The sequence below is a fragment of the Peromyscus eremicus genome, chromosome 20, assembly GCF_949786415.1.
Source record: "Peromyscus eremicus chromosome 20, PerEre_H2_v1, whole genome shotgun sequence".
Lineage (NCBI taxonomy): Eukaryota > Metazoa > Chordata > Mammalia > Rodentia > Cricetidae > Peromyscus > Peromyscus eremicus.
The window spans coordinates 3,117,290-3,138,439 of NC_081436.1; the positions used below are offsets into that span (position 1 = coordinate 3,117,290).

The 21,150-nt window shown below is 44.0% G+C and overlaps 1 protein-coding gene across 1 annotated transcript in view; it reads left to right on the plus strand.

Annotated features, from left to right (window-relative positions):
* Positions 1–19,466, plus strand: part of Tfcp2 (transcription factor CP2) — a 47,647-nt gene extending 28,181 nt beyond the window's left edge. Inside the window, exons 7-15 of the mRNA XM_059247732.1 lie at positions 203–313; positions 633–721; positions 3,983–4,031; positions 4,634–4,727; positions 5,480–5,570; positions 9,373–9,500; positions 9,913–10,055; positions 17,137–17,188; positions 18,861–19,466. Coding sequence (XP_059103715.1) covers positions 203–313; positions 633–721; positions 3,983–4,031; positions 4,634–4,727; positions 5,480–5,570; positions 9,373–9,500; positions 9,913–10,055; positions 17,137–17,188; positions 18,861–18,898 — 795 coding nt within the window. The 3' untranslated portion in view covers positions 18,899–19,466. The remainder of the gene's footprint in view (positions 1–202; positions 314–632; positions 722–3,982; positions 4,032–4,633; positions 4,728–5,479; positions 5,571–9,372; positions 9,501–9,912; positions 10,056–17,136; positions 17,189–18,860) is intronic.
* The last annotated feature ends 1,684 nt before the right edge of the window (positions 19,467–21,150 follow it).

Genomic DNA, 21,150 nt, shown 5'->3' on the forward strand with positions numbered 1-21,150 from the left:
TACTGTAGTGGTCTTTCTATCTGTCAATCTTTCCAACTGCTTCAAACATTTAAACGTCCTATTTTCAGACAGTGAGGGTGATGCACCCAGTCTTTACATTAATGCACACACACATGTTTTATATGTGAATAGTGTTTTAAAGTGTAATTTCTGGGTCCAAGTGTGAGTACTTGAATTTAAAGCAGCCTGTTTCTCATTTCAGCCTAAAGGTGCCGACAGAAAACAAAAAACAGACAGAGAGAAAATGGAGAAACGAACACCTCATGAAAAAGAGAAATACCAACCTTCCTATGAGACAACCATACTTACAGAGGTGAAAGGATTTTCCAGTTCATAATTTGTACTCCCATTCATTCATTCATTCATTCATTCTGTGGTGCTTGGGATCAGACCTGGGCCTTGTGTATGTTAGGCAAGCTCTCTATTACTGAACTGCATCTCCGTCCCCATAAGTGTCATTCCCAAAAGAAAAAGTAAATTTAAGAAATACATATGTATATATTTCTTTCCAGCCTAGTCTAAACTTGGTCCTGAGCATATTTTCTTGACTGATGAAGATATGCTAGTAAAGTGAGTGTTTTAGAGGAGACAGAACATGCTTTCTCGTTCCCTAAGTTCTCCTTTGTTTTTAGTGTTCCCCATGGCCTGAGATCACCTATGTCAACAATTCCCCATCACCTGGCTTCAACAGTTCCCATAGCAGTTTCTTTCTTGGGGAAGGGTAAGTCTCGGAAATGCAATTGGATTGTGTTTGTACTAAATATATATTCTTTTATTACATTTCCATCGACAAGTTCTTTCCAGATTAGTAAGTGCTTCCATTTGGTCATCCGTTGACCAATTTTTGTACTGGTTGAGGTTTGCACTCTCCTGAAAAGAGATGGAGATTTATCTAAGAACCTTTACCCTCAGACGGTGTCAGGTAGCATCAGACGGTGTCAGGTAACATCAGACGGTGTCAGGTAGCATCAGACGGTGTCAGGTAACATCAGACGGTGTCAGGTAACATCAGACGGTGTCAGGTAACATCAGACGGTGTCAGGTAGCATCAGATGGTGACAGGTAACATCAGATGGTGTCTTCTACAGGAGAATTTTGTGATGAAACTGATAGTTTTGGTTTCTTGTCGACTGTATTTGTTTGTCTTGTGGTTCTTGCACTTCCTTTCACGCTTGCCCCAGAGAGTGGCCTGGGAACTGGAAACACAGTTGTATGGACATTTTTTTCTTGTTAAGAATCCTTGTGTTGTTTCAGTTGGATTGGTTTATACTATGTTCAACCTACTTTTTTTTATTTTTTAATAACTTATTTTTATTTAATGTTAATTGGTTTTTGCCTGTATGCATGTCTGAAGCCCTGGAACTGGAGTAACAGACAGGTATGAGCTGCTATGTGGGTACTGGGAATTGAACCCAGGTCCTCTAGGAGAGTAGTCAGTGCTCTTAACCACTGAGCCATCTCTCCAGTCCCCCTACTTCTTAAAAGATTTAAAAAGTAGCTTAAATACTTGAAAAGTAACTGTTAAGAACTAATACCTTTTTTGGTATTAGTTATAAAACTAATACATCTGTCTGTAACCACGATGTCATTGCTAAGTTTGAATATCAAGGTTAAAATTTTCAACTACGACAGAAATAAAGAGGGAAAGGGGGTTGTCGTTTGTTCAAGACAGGGTCTTGCTGTATATTCCAGGCCAGCTTTGAATTATTACATAGCCAGGCTAGCCCTGAGTTCACAGCAGTCCTGCTGCCAGACTCCCTAATCCTGGGGTTACAGACATGAATTGCCATTACTATACCATGTTTCTTGTTTGTTTGTTTGGATGTGGGTTCTTAGCTGTGTTTCTAAGCTGGCCTTGAACTCCTGGAGCCAAGCACTCCTCCTGCCTCAGCCTCTCAGGTAGCTGACTAAAGCTGACCACTATATCTGGCCCAGAGGAGCTCTTGAAATAAAGGGTTTTCTTATTATCCTTAGGGGGATGATGCTGTCCACTTGGAGGCAATTTAAAATATCTTCAGTTTAAGGGTTGTGTTTTACATTTTTTCCTCAACTTTTTCTCTCATAAAGAAAATAAACATTAAACAAAAGAAACTATAAGAAAAATCAAAAGTGTGGAGATAAATGTTGAAACAAATTAGGACTAGCTGGGTGGTGGTGGTGCACACCTTTAATCCCAGCACTCGGGAGGCAGAGGCAGGCGGATCTCTGTGAGTTTGAGGCCAGCCTGGTCTACAGAGTGAGTTCCAGGAAAGGTGCAAAGTTACACAGAGAAACCCTGTCTCAAAAAACAAACAACAACAACAAATTAGAACTAATTTTGACTCAACTTTAACCATAATGGGTTGGGGAGCTGGATACAGTTCAGTGGGTCAGAGTGCTGGCTTCCCAGTTGTGAGAGCCAGAGCTTGGGTCCCTGCACCCGTGAAATCAACCAGACATCTCACAAACTCCTATAATGTAGCTCCAGGGAATCCAGTGCTCTCTTCCAGATTCCACAGTAGGTATACACACTGACATGGATCTTTGAATATATTTTCACAGACGTACACACACTTACAGATGGATAGATAGATGGATGGATGGATGGATGGATGGATGGATGGATGGATGGATGATAGATAAGATTAGATAGATAGATAGATAGATAGATAGATAGATAGATAGATAGATAGATGGATGGATGGATGATAGATAGATAGATAGATAGATAGATAGATAGATAGATGGATGATAGATAGCTGATAGATAAGATTAGATAGATAGATGGATAGATAGATGGATGGATGGATGGATGATAGACAGATGATAGATAAGATTAGATGGATGGATGGATGGATGGATGGATGGATGGATAGATAGATGGATAGATGATGGATGGATGGATAGATGATAGATAAGATTAGATAGATAGATAGACAGACAGACAGACAGACAAAGTAAGTAGATCTGAAATGAACTGGGTCAGCAGGATAGGCCCGTGTAAAGATGGAAGGAGAACTGACCCTACAGAGTTGACCTCTCACCTGCACCACCACAGCATCATACACCCAGCAACAATTAACCAAAATTTAAAACTAGTAAATAGGGACTGGAGAGATGGCTCAGCAGTTGGAGCACTGGCTGCTCTTCCAGAGGACCCAGTTCAGTTCCCAGCACCAACATGGCAGCTCACAAAAAGAACTGTTTTTCAGAACTGAGGTAGTGCAGTGGGATAGCAGTTGCTAGCACATGCAAGGAAGGACCTGGGTTCCACCCGGACAGCAAAATAGTTTGTTGTTGCTGTTTGTCTTTTTCTTTCTTTCTTTTTTTTTTCTTTTTCTTTTTCTTTTTTTTTTTTTTTTTTTTTTTTTTTTTTTTTTTTTTTTTTGAGCAGGGTCTTACTTAGCTTTGGCTGATCTGGAACTCAATTTGTAAACCAAGCTGGCCTTGAACTCATAGAGATCCACCTGCCTCTGCCTCCTGAGTGCTGGGATTAAAGGGGTGGACTACCATGCCCAGTCCAGTGTGTGGTCATAGTATATATTTTCTTCTGACTCTTCCGTGTTGTATGTGTGGCTGTCGATCTGTTTAATATAGGAGTGATGCATGCTTACAGCAGTAAAGTACTAGGACTTTGTGTCCCAGTATTGTTTTTCCTCTTTTGAACTCAGCCTTATGCATCCTAGGCAGACACTTTACTGCTAACTATATTCCTAGCTCCTCGCAGATATTTATTATGCCATAATTTAATCTGTCAGTTTCTATTTACTGAAATTTTGATATTTTTCCTAGGTCCTCAGTCATAAAAAAATGTTTCAGTGACATAGTTTCTCCCCTTCCCTGAAATTTCTGAGTTAATCAGCACACACTCACACCTGAAGCCCTCTGAGAGCGTGTTTGGAGATAAAGTAGAGAATCTTTTAGCTCTCGGACACTGAAGCATGCGGTAATAGACCAGAGCATACCATGGACTCATCCTTTCATCTTCAATATCTCTCCTTAGAAATGGCTCACCAAACCATCAGCCAGAGCCACCCCCTCCAGTCACTGACGTAAGTCTAAAGCCAATGTCAGTCGTTCGTATGTGTAGTACTGTTGGGTGACTATGATTCTGTCAGATGCTAGTGGACTAGAGACTGTTACTCATTCATTCCCTTCCTTATTGAAATTATAACGAGGGACTGGAAACAAAATAGAGACAAGAGGACCTTGAAAGCTGTTTTCTTTGTTTGCTTGTTATTGGCCAGACTTTGACTGTACATCACAGGCTGGCCTTGAACTCACTATGCAGCCCAGACTGGCTTAGGACGCAGAGTAGTCATCCTGCCTCAGCCTCTCAAGTGCTGGGGTTGCAGGGTGCACCGCCCTACCTGGCTGCTGCTGCTTCTCTTTCTGTGGAGCTCATTGTGTTGCCCGGGCTGGTCCAGTGTGAGCTGTGTGATTTCTGAAATGGCTGCCACTACAGGATCCCTTGACTGTGAAGAGCTTTCAGTCTGATAGTGAAGTATCTCTCGTGGTTGGAGAAGAGCCTGTGTGATAGAAACAGTTCCCGGACACTCCCTGCGTGGTTGTAGGGTGCAGAAGAGTTTGGTTATGCTATCTAATGAGGTAGCAGGTGAACTATTCAGATACAAAAGAATACGTTCTTTTTCAGAACCTCTTGCCAACAACCACGCCTCAGGAAGCCCAGCAGTGGTTGCATCGAAACCGGTTTTCCACGTTCACAAGGCTCTTCACCAACTTCTCAGGTTAGATTAGTTTTTCCTTGTGCCTTCTCCAGCATGGGGTATTCATGTGCGCCGTAGGGCCTCTCGATGTCTATATGGGGGGCGGGGGGAGGTGGTGTCTCAGTCTTTTTTTTTTAATAAAATGAATTTCATCAAACACCTCAGACTTTCAGCTGTCTCTAATCGTACTGGGAGACTCCTAGAGAGAAGCAGTTTTTAGTCTGAAAATGTTTATTCTGTATAGCACTTTAAAATGTGTGTTCCAAGGGACATTCAGTGCTTTACCAAGGGACATTCACAGACAGACTGTCCGTATTACTTGTACAGTCTAGTTTATGCAGCCTCTGTGTGCTCTGGGTAGGAACGTGCAGTTGATGAGATGTACTGGTGAGAACCTTTCTTCATGTGTGCAGAAGAAAGATTCCGTCAGAGTAGAACTTGCTAGATAAGTACTACAGCAGGAGTGTGTGAGTGAAACTGAGAGCAGCTGGTGTGAGAAGTCTGTCAGACTGTGGAAGGGTGTTTCTCCCAGGAAAAGCAACTGGCCCGCTCAGCACCCTCCATCTGAGGAAAGCATAGGGTTAAGTGGAGAAGTTAATTGCGTGAGAATTGAGACAGAAGATGAGGCAGAGGCTGAGGCACAGGGCTCTGTCTGCTGTAAAGACTGTAACAGACTGCTGGTGAGGTGTCCTCAGAGTAGAGCCCATTTAAAAATCTCTTACAGAAGTGGTTTTTGCCTTTATCATTAACCTTTTTCCCCCTGTTTATTCCAGGGGCAGATTTGCTAAAACTAACTAGAGACGATGTGATCCAAATCTGTGGCCCCGCAGATGGGATCAGACTTTTCAATGCATTAAAAGGCCGGTATGTACTTTCAAGATGCCCATGGTTAAGATACCAGTGAGATTGGATTTCAGATGTATTTATATCCTGAATTTTTCCTAATACTCTGCACAGATAAATATATCTTGTCAAAAGATTAAAACAAAGTCTAGTCGTGGGCCAGTGAATTGAGTAGGTACATGGTAAAGGGAAGTGTCAACTCTCAGAAGTTGTCTTTGGCCTCCACCCTACAGGGACTCTGATATGTGTCCCCACTACAGACACACAGATGTACACACAGCGTGTGTGCATGCTAAATCAATGTTTTGGTTTAAGAAAAAACACTTTATTTAAAAAAAAATCACACTATGTAGCAAATAAACTCAAATGAAAAACATCATTTCTTACATTTGATCCCAAGAACTTTTGATAGTCAGTTCTTGTTTCCAGCTCCTCTCATCAGGCAAATGGTTACTGTCTTTATGTAAGATAGGTACTTCTGTAAGCTCTGGAGGTACGTTGGTGACAGTGTACCCATAAAGAAAAATAGTAAGTATTTTAGATAGTGCTAAGAGCTTTGAAGGGAACCAGACAGACAAACTGGGTGTGGCTCAGCTCTTAATTCTGGTACCTAGGAGGCTGAGGTAGGAAGATCAAGAGTTCAAGGCTATCCTTGACTTTGTAGTAGCTTCAAGGTTAACTTGGACTACCAGAGACTCTGTCTCAACAAAACAAAACAAACACAAAATAAAGCAAGTCTGTGGTCTATAGAATACCCTGATGTAGTCAGCAAAGACACTCTGTGGAGGGTGTGTGTGTATTCAAGTTCCAGACCAGCTATGTACTGAGACCCTGTCTTGAAAAAAACAACAACTAAAAAGAGTAATTGTAATCCTTTTTGAGTTTGTGTGTGTGTGTGTATATGTGTGTGTGTGTGTGTGTGTGTGTGTGTGTGTGTGTGTGTGTGTGTGTGTGTTGGGGGGGTTGTTTTATTTTTGTTTTTAAATGTTTGGGGTTTTTTTGTTTTTGTTTTTTGTTTTTTGTTTTTTGTTTTTTTGAGACAGAGTCTGGCTACATAGCCCAGGCTGGAATTGAATTTGCTGTGTAACCTTGGTTAGCCCTGGACTCAGAACTTCCAGCCCCACCCACTTAAGTGCTGGAATTACAGGCATGTATTACCATGTTTGCCTTAGTAATAATTGATGGGAGGAAAATGAGATATATGACAACAGGCCTGAATCAATTGTGAAAGATTTGTATTTCATACCTCACACATGTACTGCCTTGAGTTGACGGTAGTCTTAGGAAATCTTGTATGTGAGAGACGGTCTCATTATATCTCAGATTGGCCTCAAACTGTGTATGTAGCTGAGGATAAAGCTTTGAATTCCTTTCTTTATCTCCTGATGCTGCAGTTACAGGAGTGTGCTACCACCCTGGCAGTATTGGAAAACTTAAAGGAAAGTGTCTTAGGGTTTCAGTTGCTGTGACGGGACACCATGACCATGGCAACTCTTCTAAAGGAAAACATTTAATTGGGGTGACTCACAGTGTCAGAGGTTCAGTCCATTATCATAGAAGGAAGCAGCCCGTGTGCAAGCAGACGTGGTGCTGGAGAAGTAGCTGAGAGTCCTACATCTTGTAGGCAACAGGAAGTGGTCTCAGTGACACAGTGAGAGAAGCTTGAGCAAGAGACCTCAAAGCCCACCCCACAGTGACGCACTTCCTCCAACAAGGCCACACCTCCTCACAGTGCCACACCTCCCTTTGGGGCCATTTTCTTTCAAACTACCACAGAGATAGATAAAAATTCAAGGATTAAGGGCTAGAGAGATGGCTCAGAGTTGATAGTGCTTTCTGCTCTTCTAGAGAACCTGTGTTTGGTTCCCAACACCCACATTGGGAGGCTCACAGTTCCCTAGAACTCCAGCTCCAGGAGATCTGAAACCCTCTTCTGGCTTCTGTGGGCATACAGGCATGCGCGCGCGCGCGCGCGCGCGCACGCACACACACACACACACACACACACACACACACACACACACACAAATACCTTTGCTTTGCTTTTTTTTTTTTTTTAACTCAAGGATGGGTTGGAGAGATGACTTAGTGGGTAGAAGTCTGAGGGTTAGTGACCTAAGGAAAGAAGGAGATCTTTCAAAGGCTGGGGATGTAGCTTAGTGGAAAAGCCTTTGCCTCCCTTGTGCGAAGCCCTGGGTTCAATCTCTGGTGCCACAAATCAAATATAATAGGTAATAGAAGTAAGAATTTAAAAGTTAGTAATAGATCCTTTATTTGTAAGGGTGTTATCCTAGGAGTATATTGAAATGGAAACAAGCGGGGTGACCAGATGAAGAAGCCCTGAGGGAGGAAGCAGACGGGGAGAGAGTAGGCTGGCTGCTGGGGGCACGCACTGAGGGAGATCCGGTCATCCGCTTCACTGTGCCAGTGTTTCCTTCCTCCTTCCTCCTTCCTCCTTCCTTCTTCCTTCCTTCTTCCTTCCTCCTTCCTTCCTCCTTCCTTCCTTCCTTCCTTCCTTCCTTCCTTCCTCCTTCCTCCTTCCTCCCTCCTTCCTCCCTCCTTCCTCCTTCCTTCCTTCCTCCTTCCTCCTTCCTTCCTCCCTCCTTCCTTCCTCCTTCCTTCCTTCCTTCCTCCTTCCTTCCTTCCTCCTTCCTTCCTCCTTCCTTCCTTCCTCCTTCCTTCCTTCCTCCTTCCTTCCTTCCTCCTTCCTTCCTTCCTCCTTCCTTCCTTTCTTCCTCCTTCCTTTCTTCCTCCTTCCCTCCTTCCTTCCTCCTTCCTTCCTTTTTTCCTCCTTCCCTCCTTCCTCCTTCCTTCCTCCTTCCTTCCCTCCTTCCTTCCTTCCTTCCTCCTTCCCTCCTTTCTTCCTCCTTCCTTCCTTCCTTCCTTCCTTCCTTCCTCCTTCCCTCCTTTCTTCCTCCTTCCCTCCTTCCTTCCTTCCTTCCTCCTTCCCTCCTTTCTTCCTCCTTCCCTCCTTCCTTCCTCCTTCCCTCCTTTCTTCCTCCTTCCCTCCTTCCTCCTTCCTTCCTTTCTTCCTTCCTTCCTTCCTTCCTTCCTTCCTCCTTCCTTTCCCCCTCCCTTCCCCCCTCTCTTTCTTAGGTTTTGTGTATGTGGCAGGGGAAGAGGTGTCTGGGGTCATATGGAGGTCAGAGGACAACTTGCAGGAGTCATGTCTCTCCTTCCACCATGGGAGTCTCAGGAAATAAAATCAACTGGCAAGAGCCTTTACCAGCTGAGCCATCTTGCCCACCATATATTAGTATTTTTAAGTAAACAGCATATCTAGAACCTGACCCTTTTATAAAACAGTGACTCTTGCATGTTAAATATTTCTAACCATAACTCCAAAGCTCCCAAACTCCATTGACTCCGGGAACTACATGGTCATTTAAAGGACCAACAGTCAAAGTCAGGGTTTAGTGAAAAAATCTTGGGAGAATGAGGACCCTGAATTGCCGTGTCTAAGCTAGCACTAGGGTTCTCTTCCCCTCCCTCCCACTACTCCTCTTCTACCCCTCCCCTTTCAGTGCTGGGAACAGAACCCAGGGCCTGAAGCATGCCTGGCCAACAGTCTACTACTGAGCCCCAGTCCCAGCCCCACATCTAACTTCTCGGGGAAAGCAGAGTTTAGAAGCTTAAATGGCGCCTCCTGTTGGAACCAATGAGCCTAAAAAACAAAGCCCACCACTGAGAGACAAGGAACAAGTTGCATTAGTAGAGTTGGTCTCTGCTCTCTACAGTGGTGTAGGGACTCAGACCCTGCTGTGGGTGTGCTTACCATGGGGAAACACTGTAAAGCTCACAGTCCCTTTTCTTCCCTACATAGGATGGTGCGTCCAAGGCTAACCATTTATGTCTGTCAGGGATCGTTGCAGTTGAGGGAGCAGCAGCCGCCGCCGCCGCCGCCGCCACAGCAGAAGCAGGAAGACGGAGATTCAGATGGTACTTTCTTCGGTAGGTTGTTCTGGGCAGCCCAGGACAGGTAGGAAAAAGGGGAAGCAGTAACTCATCGGCAGGTATGATGGGAGTTTAGACCAGTCCAGCTTTAGTTAGAGTTCTAGAAATCATGGCAGTTGCCCACATTTGTTGAGCTCTTAATCTGTGCCACATGCTAGTCCCAGTACTTTTTGTATGCTTAAATTCTTAAAGCTAGTAATGTCCACAGTGCTATAGGTTTTCTCCTCTCCAGTCTTTAGAAGAGGGAATGGCTAGGTTTGTTGAGTAACTTTTCCAGGTTCACATTGGAAAAGGGCAGCCGAGACAGGATCTGAAGCCAGGCTGTGTGATTTGTGAGTCTCTGAAAAATGAGCAGGTTACCTGCAAATGCAGACGGCCTGTGCACTAACCACTGTGCTTTCTTTTGCAGTATACCATGCTATCTATCTAGAAGAACTGACAGCTGCTGAATTAACAGAAAAAATTGCTCAGCTTTTCAGTATTTCTCCTCACCAGATCAGCCAGATTTACAAGCAAGGGCCAACAGGAATCCATGTGCTCATCAGTGATGAGGTCAGTTTCTCAGTCCTGTTGAATTACATCCATAGTTTGTTAGGGCATGTGGCAAGGCCAAGAGCACTCTGCCAGGGCTGGACTCCGTTTTCTACAGAGAGGCTTAGGTTTTTAATTTTAATTCTTAGTAAAAAAAATTTAACAGATGTGGTCTTGCTATTTTGACCTGATGGACCCTGAACTTGTGGGTTTACATGATCCTCCTGCCTCTGCATCCTGGGTTTCTGGGAGTATTGGCATGAAACACTATGGCTTAGATTTTGTTGTTTGCTTATACCTCTTAATTTTTAAAAATTATGTGTGAAGTTGGTGGTGGTGATGCACCCCCATAGCCCCAGCACAAGGAGAATTGGAGGCAGGAAAACCATGAATTCAAGTTCATCTCAGGGCCCACTTGGCCTACATGAGATGGTGTCGTCACCCACCCCGCCCCAAGGGAAAAAAATCAAAACCAAAAACTGGTGAGGGCGAGGTGGCCCCGCGATGAGGAGTAATTGCTGCACAGGCGTGAGGACAAGGGTCAGATCTCAGCACCGTGGTTCGGTTTGGTTTTTAAAGATGGTTATGGTCCCCCATGCCTGTAACCCCAGCACAGGAGGATCACTGGAGCGTGCACAACCCATCTGGTGTGGCTAGATCGGGAAGTGAGCTCCATACCTGCTTTAAACAAAAAGTAAGGTGGACAGTGATAGAGGCCACCTGATATTGGAGTTTGACCTCTGTAGCTAGAGATTTCCTGCCTGGCCCACGGTCAGGGCAAATCTCTCTCACCCGCCAGTCCCACAGCCACTCAGACCCGATCAAGTAAACACAGAGACTTATATTAGTTACAAACTGTATGGCTGTGGCAGGCTTCTTGCTAACTGTTTTTATATCTTAAATTAATCCATTTCCATTCATCTATACCTTGCCACATGGCTCGTGGCTTACCGGGATCTTCCCATGCGGCTTGTCATGGTGGCGGCTGGCAGTGTCTCTCTCTCTCAGCCTTCCACTTCCCAGAATTCTTCTCCTTGTCCCGCCTATACTTCCTGCCTAGCCAATGGCCAATCAGTGATTTATTTACTGACCAATCAGCAACACACTTGACATACAGACCATCCCACAGCACTTCCCCTTTTCTTTTCTTAAAAAGGAAGGTTTTAACCTTTATACATCTCCAAAGTCAGCTTGGTATATTTGGGAATTTGGGCGTAGCTTCTCTTACTACTTCCTGTTGGAGGGGGGCGCTGTATCTTATGGGGACATAAAGAATATTTTAGGATTATGGAGTAGTCCATGAGGGTGTATCGTCTGAGCCAGTTGCCTTGAAACCATTCTGGATGTTGGATCATCTGGGCCATGGTGTCATCGGAGACCTTTCAGGTGGTCTTGGCTGGTCAAACCTGATGTATCTTAATCTGGAACAAATCCATAGCCTCTGGCTTTCTGTGGAAACAAAAGCAGAGCCTCCTTTCCAAAGCAACATATCCTTACATTCAAATTTTGAAGTCAAGGTACCTTTAAAATATACATTTTGGCATAACTCAACAGCTTTTGTAATCAAATGTTTTTCTTCAGTTATGAATATCAAAGAGAACATAATCCAGATTCTCTGTGTGGTAGCCATCTTTACGTGGCTTATTTTTTTATATTAGCTTGAGCCTATTGCTTTAAACTGCAGCCTTCTAAGCCTGAAACGGCACTGTGGCTGCTGGTTCCATCCATTTCAGCTTCCCAACATGGCGGTAGTACGTTTTCCGCCAGCTCTGGGAGCCATCAACTCTCAGAAATAGTGGGTCTATGCTTCTATCAAAGCAGCGTGTAGCCCAGAAACCTCTTTTTTTTTTTTTTTTTGTTTGTTTGTTTGTTTGTACTAGCAAAGGCTAAATCCATCACACAGCTTAATGTGCCATTTGTAGAGGCCTCATTCCCGCCATACTGCAGGTCGAGCATGCACGCCAAGAACCCGCCATAGTAGCTCAAACACGCAGGCTGCCGCTAGCTTGAAAGAGACAACTAGGAGCTGTTTTTAGCTCCATTTTAGAATCTTTTTACTCAGGTTTTAGGTGGAAATTCGTGCCCCACGTTGGGCGCCATTTGTAGCTAGAGATTTTCTGCCTGGCCCACGGTCAGGGCAAATCTCTCTCACCCGCCAGTCCCACAGCCACTCAGACCCGATCAAGTAAACATAAAGACTTATATTAGTTACAAACTGTATGGCCGTGGCAGGCTTCTTGCTAACTGTTTTTATATCTTAAATTAATCCATTTCCATTAATCTATACCTTGCCACATGGCTCGTGGCTTACTGGGATCTTCCCATGCGGCTTGTCATGGTGGCGGCTGGCAGTGTCTCTCTCTCAGCCTTCCACTTCCCAGAATTCTTCTCCTTGTCCCACCTATACTTCCTGCCTAGCCAATGGCCAATCAATGATTTATTTACTGACCAATCAGCAACACACTTGACATACAGACCATCCCACAGCAGACCTCTCTGTGTGATTGTGTATTCATACACATGTGCATATATACCAACATACTGCACATACACGTACATCTCATGTGCACGCTTGCACACACACACACACACACAAAACTATCCTTTGCACATTTTTAGGTCAATTTAAAAAAGTTTGAACAATGGTAATTTGTTGCTTGAGTAAAAAATGTAAAAATTGTCATTCCTAGACACACAGACACACACACACACACACACACCATTTTAAAATGAGATGATAGGTTAGGGAGACGGCTCAGTTGTAAAGAGCTTGCTGTACAGATCTAAGGACCTGAATTAGGATCCCACTACCCATGTAAAAAGCCAGTCATGGCAGTGTGTGCCTGTAATCCCAACACTAAGGAGGCAGAGACAGGAAGTTATCTAGAGATTGCTGACCAATCTACTCAGAAGGTAAGCTCCAGGTTCAGTGAAAGACTGTCTCAAAAAGATGAAAAGCAATTTAGGAAGACAGCAGATGTTAACCACTGGCTTCCACATGTGCATGCTGGCACACCCTCCACTCCCACACATAGAATGCTTAAGCAGGGAGAGCTGATGCTTATAATTCAACATCTGGAAGGCAGAGGCAGCAGCATTGGGAGTTTAGTGCCAACCTGAGGGAGAGCAAAAGAGAGGTTGATATTACTCTGGTTATATTCTTTTTAACCTAAATACAAATCTTAGTTTTTTCCCAGTACTGGAACTGAAATCAAAATTACAAGAGTGATTTAGGAGCTAGAGAGATGGCTCAGTTGTTAAGAGCACTGGCTGCTCTTCCAGAGGACCCAGGTTTGATTTCCAGAACCCACATGGTGGCTCACAGCTATTCATAACTCCAATCCCAGGGGATCTGACATACTTTTCTGACCCCCCACGGGTACCAGGCAGGCACATGATGCATAGATGTACATGGCAGGCAAGCATTCATACCCATAAATTAAATTTTTTTAAAAGACTTAATACAATTATTCATTTAAAAAAATACAAGTATGCTCTGTGCGTGCGTGTGTCTGTCTGTCTGTCTGTCACATGCGTGTGCATGCAGGTGTGTCCCCACCCATGCATATGCTTGTGGAGACCAGAGGTTGAATTTGAGTGTTTTCCTCAGCCTCTCTCTCCCTCTCACTGAGTTGGAAGCTTACCGGTTCCACTAGGCTGGCCTCTGAGCTCCAGGATCTGCTGGATTACTGGCACATGCCACTGTACTCAGCTTTTTATGTGGGTGCTAGGAATCCAAACTCGGGTCCTTACAGTGCACAGCAAATATTTTACCACCAACTTAATGGTCTCTCCGGCCCCTTGCCTGTCTTTATTGGCTTTACATTTTTTGAGATAGGGTCTTTGTGGTCAAGGTTAGCCTTAAACTCCCTGTATAGCTAAGGATGATCTTGAACTTCTGATCCCCCTGGTGTGCTTCCCAAGTGCTGGGATTATAAGTGTGTGCTAGCCTGGCTCCCACAGAGTTGTCTTTGTTCTTGTTTTTTAAATGGTGTTTGTGTGTGTGTGTGTGTATACAAGTGGAGGTCAGAAGAGGGTGTCAGAGCCTCTGGAGCTGTGGTTACAGGTGGTTGTGAGCAGTCTGGTAGTGGTAGGAACTGAACCTGAGTCCTCTGGAAGAACAGCAAGCACCCGTAACCACTCTCTAGCCCCTCCCACTGCTTTTAAATTTACAGTTTATGCTTGAAAATCCCATTGTTTGTCCTGCTGTACTTCCTTGAAGCAAAAATTTGTTTCAGCCAAATAACTTCCTTCAGTAAAAGTTGAAAACTTACTTCTTCTGAATAGAATTATCACACAGAGATGATCAAAAATAACACGTTGGTATTTATGAAACATCAAGTTAAAGGGTTGAGGTATAGCTCAGAGGTAAAACATGGTTAGCATGTAGAAGGCACTACCTTAAAACTTCGAAAGAGGAGAAGAAAAGAAATTAGACATGCATCTCTTGTGTGGGTGTGGTTAGTTTCTGGTTTTGTTTTTTTAAGATGGGATCTCATGGTAGGCCAGCTTCAGACTCACTGTGCACTTTGGAATGATCTCGAACTCCTGGTCCTCCTGCCTCCATCTTCAAGTGCTGTGATTGTGATTATAGCACGCAACGAGCATGCTTAGTTTATTTAATGCTGGGGCCAAACCTAGGCCTTACTGCCTGATAGACCATTACTGTACCAACTAGGCCTCATCCCAGCCCCTAGTCATCTGTTAGAGAAATGGATGGAGTCACTCAATCCCTTCGCCATGCTAGTAGCACATGGTTAATTCATCTGTAGTTGAGTGCTGCCCCCTAACTCTGAAGATGGCACACAATTCAGCATCAGTTCCGTCCCATTTTCTGCTCTGGATGGAAGCACTGTGAACTTGATTTTCCTAAATTGATAAATTGGGATGGATGGAGAGGTGATTCTGTTGTGCAGTGGATAGTGCTTTGGACTTCTAGAGGCAGGAATGGATGGGGTTTTGCTGTAACAGAATCACTGAATTTGTTTTATTTTTGAACGTCTATATTATGTACCAAAAATTACATAATAATGTTGCTTCAGGTCATCAATGTTTTGACAACTGTGATTAGGTCACTCAAGTTAGACACCATGACACTCAAATGTAGAGGTCTGAGAAAGGTATATGGAAGTTGGAGATCTGGTAGTCAGGTCCTCTGTATGGGCCTTTTCATGTCTTTGTATCTCTTGCAAAGTCTTGGGGTTCACCCAAGGAAGTGCATGCTCCACTTTTTTTTTTTTTTTTTTTTTCCGGTTTTTCGAGACAGGGTTTCTCTGTGTAGCTTTGCGTCTTTCCTGGAACTCACTTGGTAGTCCAGGCTGGCCTCGAACTCACAGAGATCCGTCTGGCTCTGCCTCCCAGTGCTGGGATTAAAGGTGTGCGCCACCACTGCCTGGCTGCATGCTCCACTTTTAAAACCACTGTTCTAGATGGCCCTAAGGAGGAACTTGTTCAAAACCCCAGACTTTATGACAAGGCTCTTACACCCTTGAGCTCTCTCAGCAGCTGTGGTTACCTACATAAAGCTGGGCCTAGCCACATTTTGTCATGGAGTGAGGAGTCTCTCATGTAGACAAACCCTCTGTGTGTGGTATGGTTGGGAGGAACACAGAAATTAGAAAGAAGTGTTTTAGCCTCTAATCCCAGTTCTCCGGAGGCAGAGGCAGGCAGATCTTAGAGTTTGCAGCCAGCCTGGTCTACAGAGTAAATTCCAGGACAGCCAGGGCTACACAGAAAAAAAAAAAAAAAAAAAAAAGAAGAAGAAGAAAGGAGTGTCTGATTTTGTCTTTGAAATGCTAGGTTTGAGCCTAGAGCCCAGGCCAGGCGCCTGGCAGGCACACTCTCGGAACTATAGCCCTGCCCTCCTTTTACTTTTTAGACAGTCTCCCTCTCTAGCCCAAGCAGCCCTGGAATTTGTGATCCTCCTGTAGGGTTCATTTTCACCTCCTGGAACCTGTGTTGACCTCATTACGTCATCAGAGAGCTGATGGACATTCAGCTTGTAGAGAAAAGGTGTTTGGAGGCCACAGCACTCCATCGGTTTTAAAGGTAGAGTCTGGACAGAGGCTGGAGAGAGGGCTCAGTGGTTTAGAACGCTTGCTGGTTGCTCTTTGAGAGAACCTAAGTTCAGTTCCAGGCACTCAGATGTTAGCTCACAACCTGCTGCAGCTCCAGTTCCAGGAGATCCAATACCTTCTTCTGACCTCTGCAGGCACTAGGCATGCATGTGGTCACCGTCAAGCATGCAGGTAAAACAGTCAAACATGTAAAATAATAATTTAAAAAAATTGGGCTCCTTTGGTCATTCTGAGGTGTCCATGATCAGCTGATAGAGCTTGTTTGTGGCAGTTGCTGCCCTGGGTTGCTGATAGGATGCTCTTCGCCTTTCTTTAAGGCTGTGGAACAGAAAGTGGTCTAATTGGAGGTGGAAGTTAAGTACATTTTTTTTTTTTTACCATGACGTGTTAAGCACCACATTTTCTAAAATGCTTTGTTTCTTTTACTATTGTTTTGGAAGGAAGGCCCTAGTAAAGTTATTTTAGTTTAAAATAAATTATAATTTTACAAACTAGTCTATTTTGAAAAATTCTTGAATTTCTTTCAGATGTTGCCAATGCCTTCCAAAGTAAGCGGTATCAAGGTACTATTCAGCATTAGTTGTTCTGGCTTACAGAACTTAAGGACTTTGAAGCTTGCTGACTAATGGATGCCTTTGAACTAAGCTAACTAGAGCTGCAGTGTTATTCTCACACTGTCCACAAGCTTAATTGTAAACATAGAATTCTTACACTATTCAGAAGAAACAAGAGAGCTTAATCTCTACTTCGGTACAGTGTCATGAAAAGCCTCATATTCAAAATAAACCCTGCACACCAGGGTGTTAATGATCACAAATCTTTTTTTCTTTGTTTGTTTTGGGTTTTTTGTTTGTTTGTTTGTTTTGTCTTTTCGAGACAGGGTTTCTCTGTCCTGGAACTCACTCTGTAGACCAGGCTGGCCTCGAACTCACAGAGATCCACCTGCTTCTGCCTCCCGAGTGCTGGGATTAAAGGCGTGTGCCACCACTGCCCAGCATGGTCACAGATCTTGTTGCTTTTTCCAGATGATACAGAACTTTCAGGAAGAAGCCTGTTTTATTCTGGACACAATGAAAGGTAATAAAATAGTAGAACATTCTTTAACACTTATTGTTTGTCCGTGTGTCTGTGAGGTGGGTTATTACGTGCCGTGGCACACACAGGTCGTAAGACAACCTGCAGAAGTTGGTTCTGTCCTTCCATCTTGTGGGTTCTGGGAACCAAACTCAGGTCATTTGATTCGGCAGCAAGTACCCTTACCCCACTGAACCTTATTGCCAACTCAAAATAAAAATCTTTATAAGAGAGTGCATGCATCTGGGTGTATCCACATGTATGTGTAGAGGCCAGAGGACAGTCTCAGGTACTGTTACTTAGGCACTAGACACTTTTTTAAATTTATTTTTTCTACTTTAATATAAATCTATTAAAATTATATTTAAAGTTTTATTTTTATGTGTATCACTGTTTTGCCTGCATGTATGTCTATGCACCACATGAAAGGCCAGAAAAGGGCCTCAAATACCCTGGATGAGAGTTCCAAGTGTTGTGAGCTACTAAATGGGTGCTGGGAATTGAACTGTGTTCATCTAGAACAACCAGTGCTTTTAACCACGGAGATATCTCTCTAGCTGACCTCTTAAAAAACATCATTTATTTTGTGTTCAGGCACATGTGTGTGTGCCTGAGTGTATATAATGTGTACCATGTGCAAGCAGGGGGACTGTGTTGGTCAGAACTGGAGTTAAAAACTATTGTGAGCTGGCTGCCGTATGGGTGCTGGGAACTGAACCCAGGTCAACAAGTGTTCTTAACCACTGAGCCATCTTTACAGCTCCATTGAGTTTTTTGGTTTTGTTTGTTTTGATACAAGCTCTCTCACTGACCTAGAACTTGCCAAGAAGGTTAGACTGGCTGGCCAGTGGGACTCAAGTTTTTATCCTTCCTAACACTCTGATTAGAATCATTCACCACCATCAATGCAGGACATTTTTAACATTGTTTTTATTATTAAGTTAAGTTTAAGCAGTTTTTAAGGTTGTTAACTCCCCAGCCTCCTTTGTAAGGAATTTTAAAGGTTTTCCAGACTGTGGGTTTTAACTTGGGTAGATATGTGCTTAGCATACACAAGGTCTTGGGATGGATCCCAGTTCCTAAACAACGAAAAGATCTTTAATGTTTTACCTTTTTGAGGTAAAATGTGGAGACTTTTTTTTTTTTTTTAAATGTGGTCTCTATGAAATGCAGGCTGGCTTCAGACCAGCAAACTCCTAACTCACATCACTTCTGGGGGTATATTCTCCCTCTTGAGAAGGGAGATGGGAAGAACATCGGAGAGAGAGGCATCATTACTGACATGATTCTCTGTGTGAAGTGACTTCCTGACATATGGGGGAAAGCACCCCTGGCCACACCACCATTGCCTTACATCATCTCTTAGCAAAAGGAAATCGCCCCTTAGCATGAGGAAATCAAGGTGTGTTGTTTTTATTGCCATCCTTACTGATATACGGTGAGGCCCCATCCTGAGAGGCCCAATATGAGGTGGAAATATTGAAAATCAATAATGCTGAATCCCAGCACTCAGGAGGAAGGGCAGGGAGATCTCTGTGAGTTTGAGGCTAGCCTCACCTACATAGTTAGTTCCAGGACAGCCAAGGCTGCACAGAGAAACCCTGTCTCAAAAAAAAACAAAAACAACAACAGCAACAAAAAAGATCACTCCTTCTCTCTCCCATCTTTTTTACAGCAGAAACCAGTGACAGCTATCACGTCATTCTGAAGTAGGAGGAGCGTTCCACACTTGCTGGCTGCGGCTTCCTTCCTCTTGATGGCTGCCCTTTGAAGGGGTCATGACTGGAGACTGAAGGTCTTCTGGAACCCAGCTATGTGAATGTTGGAGGGGGCATGCTGGGCGACCAGGCCCTGAAGTGGAATCCCAGCCCCCTGTATTGGCCCAAGCTGTGTGCCACCCTCAGATCCTGCCAGACATGGAGTTCAGCAACAGTCTGCTTAGTGCTGGCCCCTGTTGGAGACCAGTGTGGACTCCCATCATTAGGGAGTACAGAGGGCAGAGTGACAGTGGAGTGGTGGGCCGTTAATCCTGTGATAGAGAGCTCTTGCCGTTGTCCTTTCTTTTGGTTTGTTTGGTTTTTGTTTTTTTCCATTTTGTTTTGTTTTCTGAGACAGTTTCTCTGTGTAGCCCTGGCTGTCCTGGAACTCACTCTGTAGACCAGGCTGGCCTCGAACTCACAGAGATCTGCCTGCCTCTGCCATGGAGTGCTTGTGTGCATCACCACCCCCTGCCATTTTTCTAATGTGAAAGTGAGCGTCTGTATCCATAAGACAACGTCATCGATCTCGTTTGTCTCAAGCATGTGGTCACCTCTGCTTTGGTGCCTTTTTTTTTTTTTTTTTTTTGACAACTTCTTCAGTGAGGAGAAATACAGATTTTTTTTTTTTTGAGATAGGGTTTTATGTTCTTGCCTCTACCTCCCAAGTGCTGGGGTTATAAGCATTCGCCACCTTGCCTATTTCTACAGGACTGGACTTGAACCCAGAGCCTCACATGTGCTAGGCAAGCACTCCTCCAACTGAGCTCCAGCAGGCCCTTCCCTTTTATGTTAAGACAGAGTCTCAGGATCTTATATTTTGGTTAACCTGCAATACCACAACGGAATATTTGGATAATATTTATTGGGGTAGGCAGAGTGATAAATTCTGTAGATGGAGCCTCTTGTTTTCATTCCCTTAATAAACCCATAATAACTAGGGGAGAGAGTGGCCCCTAGCTGAAGATAAGGAGATGCAGACATGGTGGTAGTGTAGCCTGCCTGAGGACAGGCAGCCAGCGGGCAGTGATGCTGCTGGGCCCTTATTCCTCGATGTCTCATCCCACCAGATGCCACACGTCACTTTTCTGGGGCTGGGCTGGAAATGGATGAACTAGCTACCAAAGGAGGGAACGTACCTAAGTAATTGTAGATGAAATTCTAACCGGTCGTATTAAATAAGAAACGGAGCCAAATACAGAGTTAAAAGCCCAGAGATCGAGCAGCAGCTAAGAGCTAAGACCACCTTATCTTACCACTTGCTGCCGTCCTTCCCCGAGAGAGAGAGACCTTCTTCCTGTGTCCTGTCTTTTTATTGTTCTGCCTTCTCATTGGTTCTAAACCCAACCACATGACTTCCTCATCACTGCCTGTCTATATAGACCTCCAGGTCTCTATGGTTGGTACTGGGGTTAACCATGCTGGCTATGTCCTTGAACACACAGAGACTTTGCCCACCATGTGATCGGATTAAGGGCATGTGCCACCACTGCCGGACTTCTGCTTAATGGCTTGCTCTTAGCTCTGATCCCCAGGCAACTTTATTTATTAACATACAAATAAAATCACATTTCAGCACAAATAAAATATCACCATAAGTAATGATAATTGAGACCTACAAACCAAACCAACACCCACTCAGTGTCACCATGAAGCTCAAACACAGTTGGAGGTGGAGAGCTGGAGTCTCTCAACGCTGGAGCTCACTGCTCTCGTGTGATATTCTCACACTGTGATAAGTGAGTTACTCCAACCCCACCTTCCCCTCCCGTCTCATTTTGGCATAGTGTGTTTTTTATGCTTTTAAGCTTTACAAAAAATACTTTCTTTTCTCGTTCAAAATTGTGCTGTATCTATGTTCTGCCTTCTAAATGACTGTATGTCTGTGTGCATGTGCAGAATTGTAAAGCATTATGGGTCTTCTTTTCTCACATGTAATGTTTGGGGTTTTGTTTTGTTTTGTTTGTTTTGAGACAGGGTTTCTCTGTGTAGCCCTGGCTGTCCTGGAACTCACTCTATAGACAAGGCTGGTCTCAAATTCAGAGATCCACCTGCCTCTGCCTCCCAAGTGCTGGGATTAAGGTATGTGTCATCACCACCTGGCCACATATAAAGTTTTATCTAGAAATTTCCTCAGATTTTGTTGAGAACAAAGACAATGTTAAAAGATTCTGTATTGGGTTTGAATTTATGTGTGTTTTTGAAGCA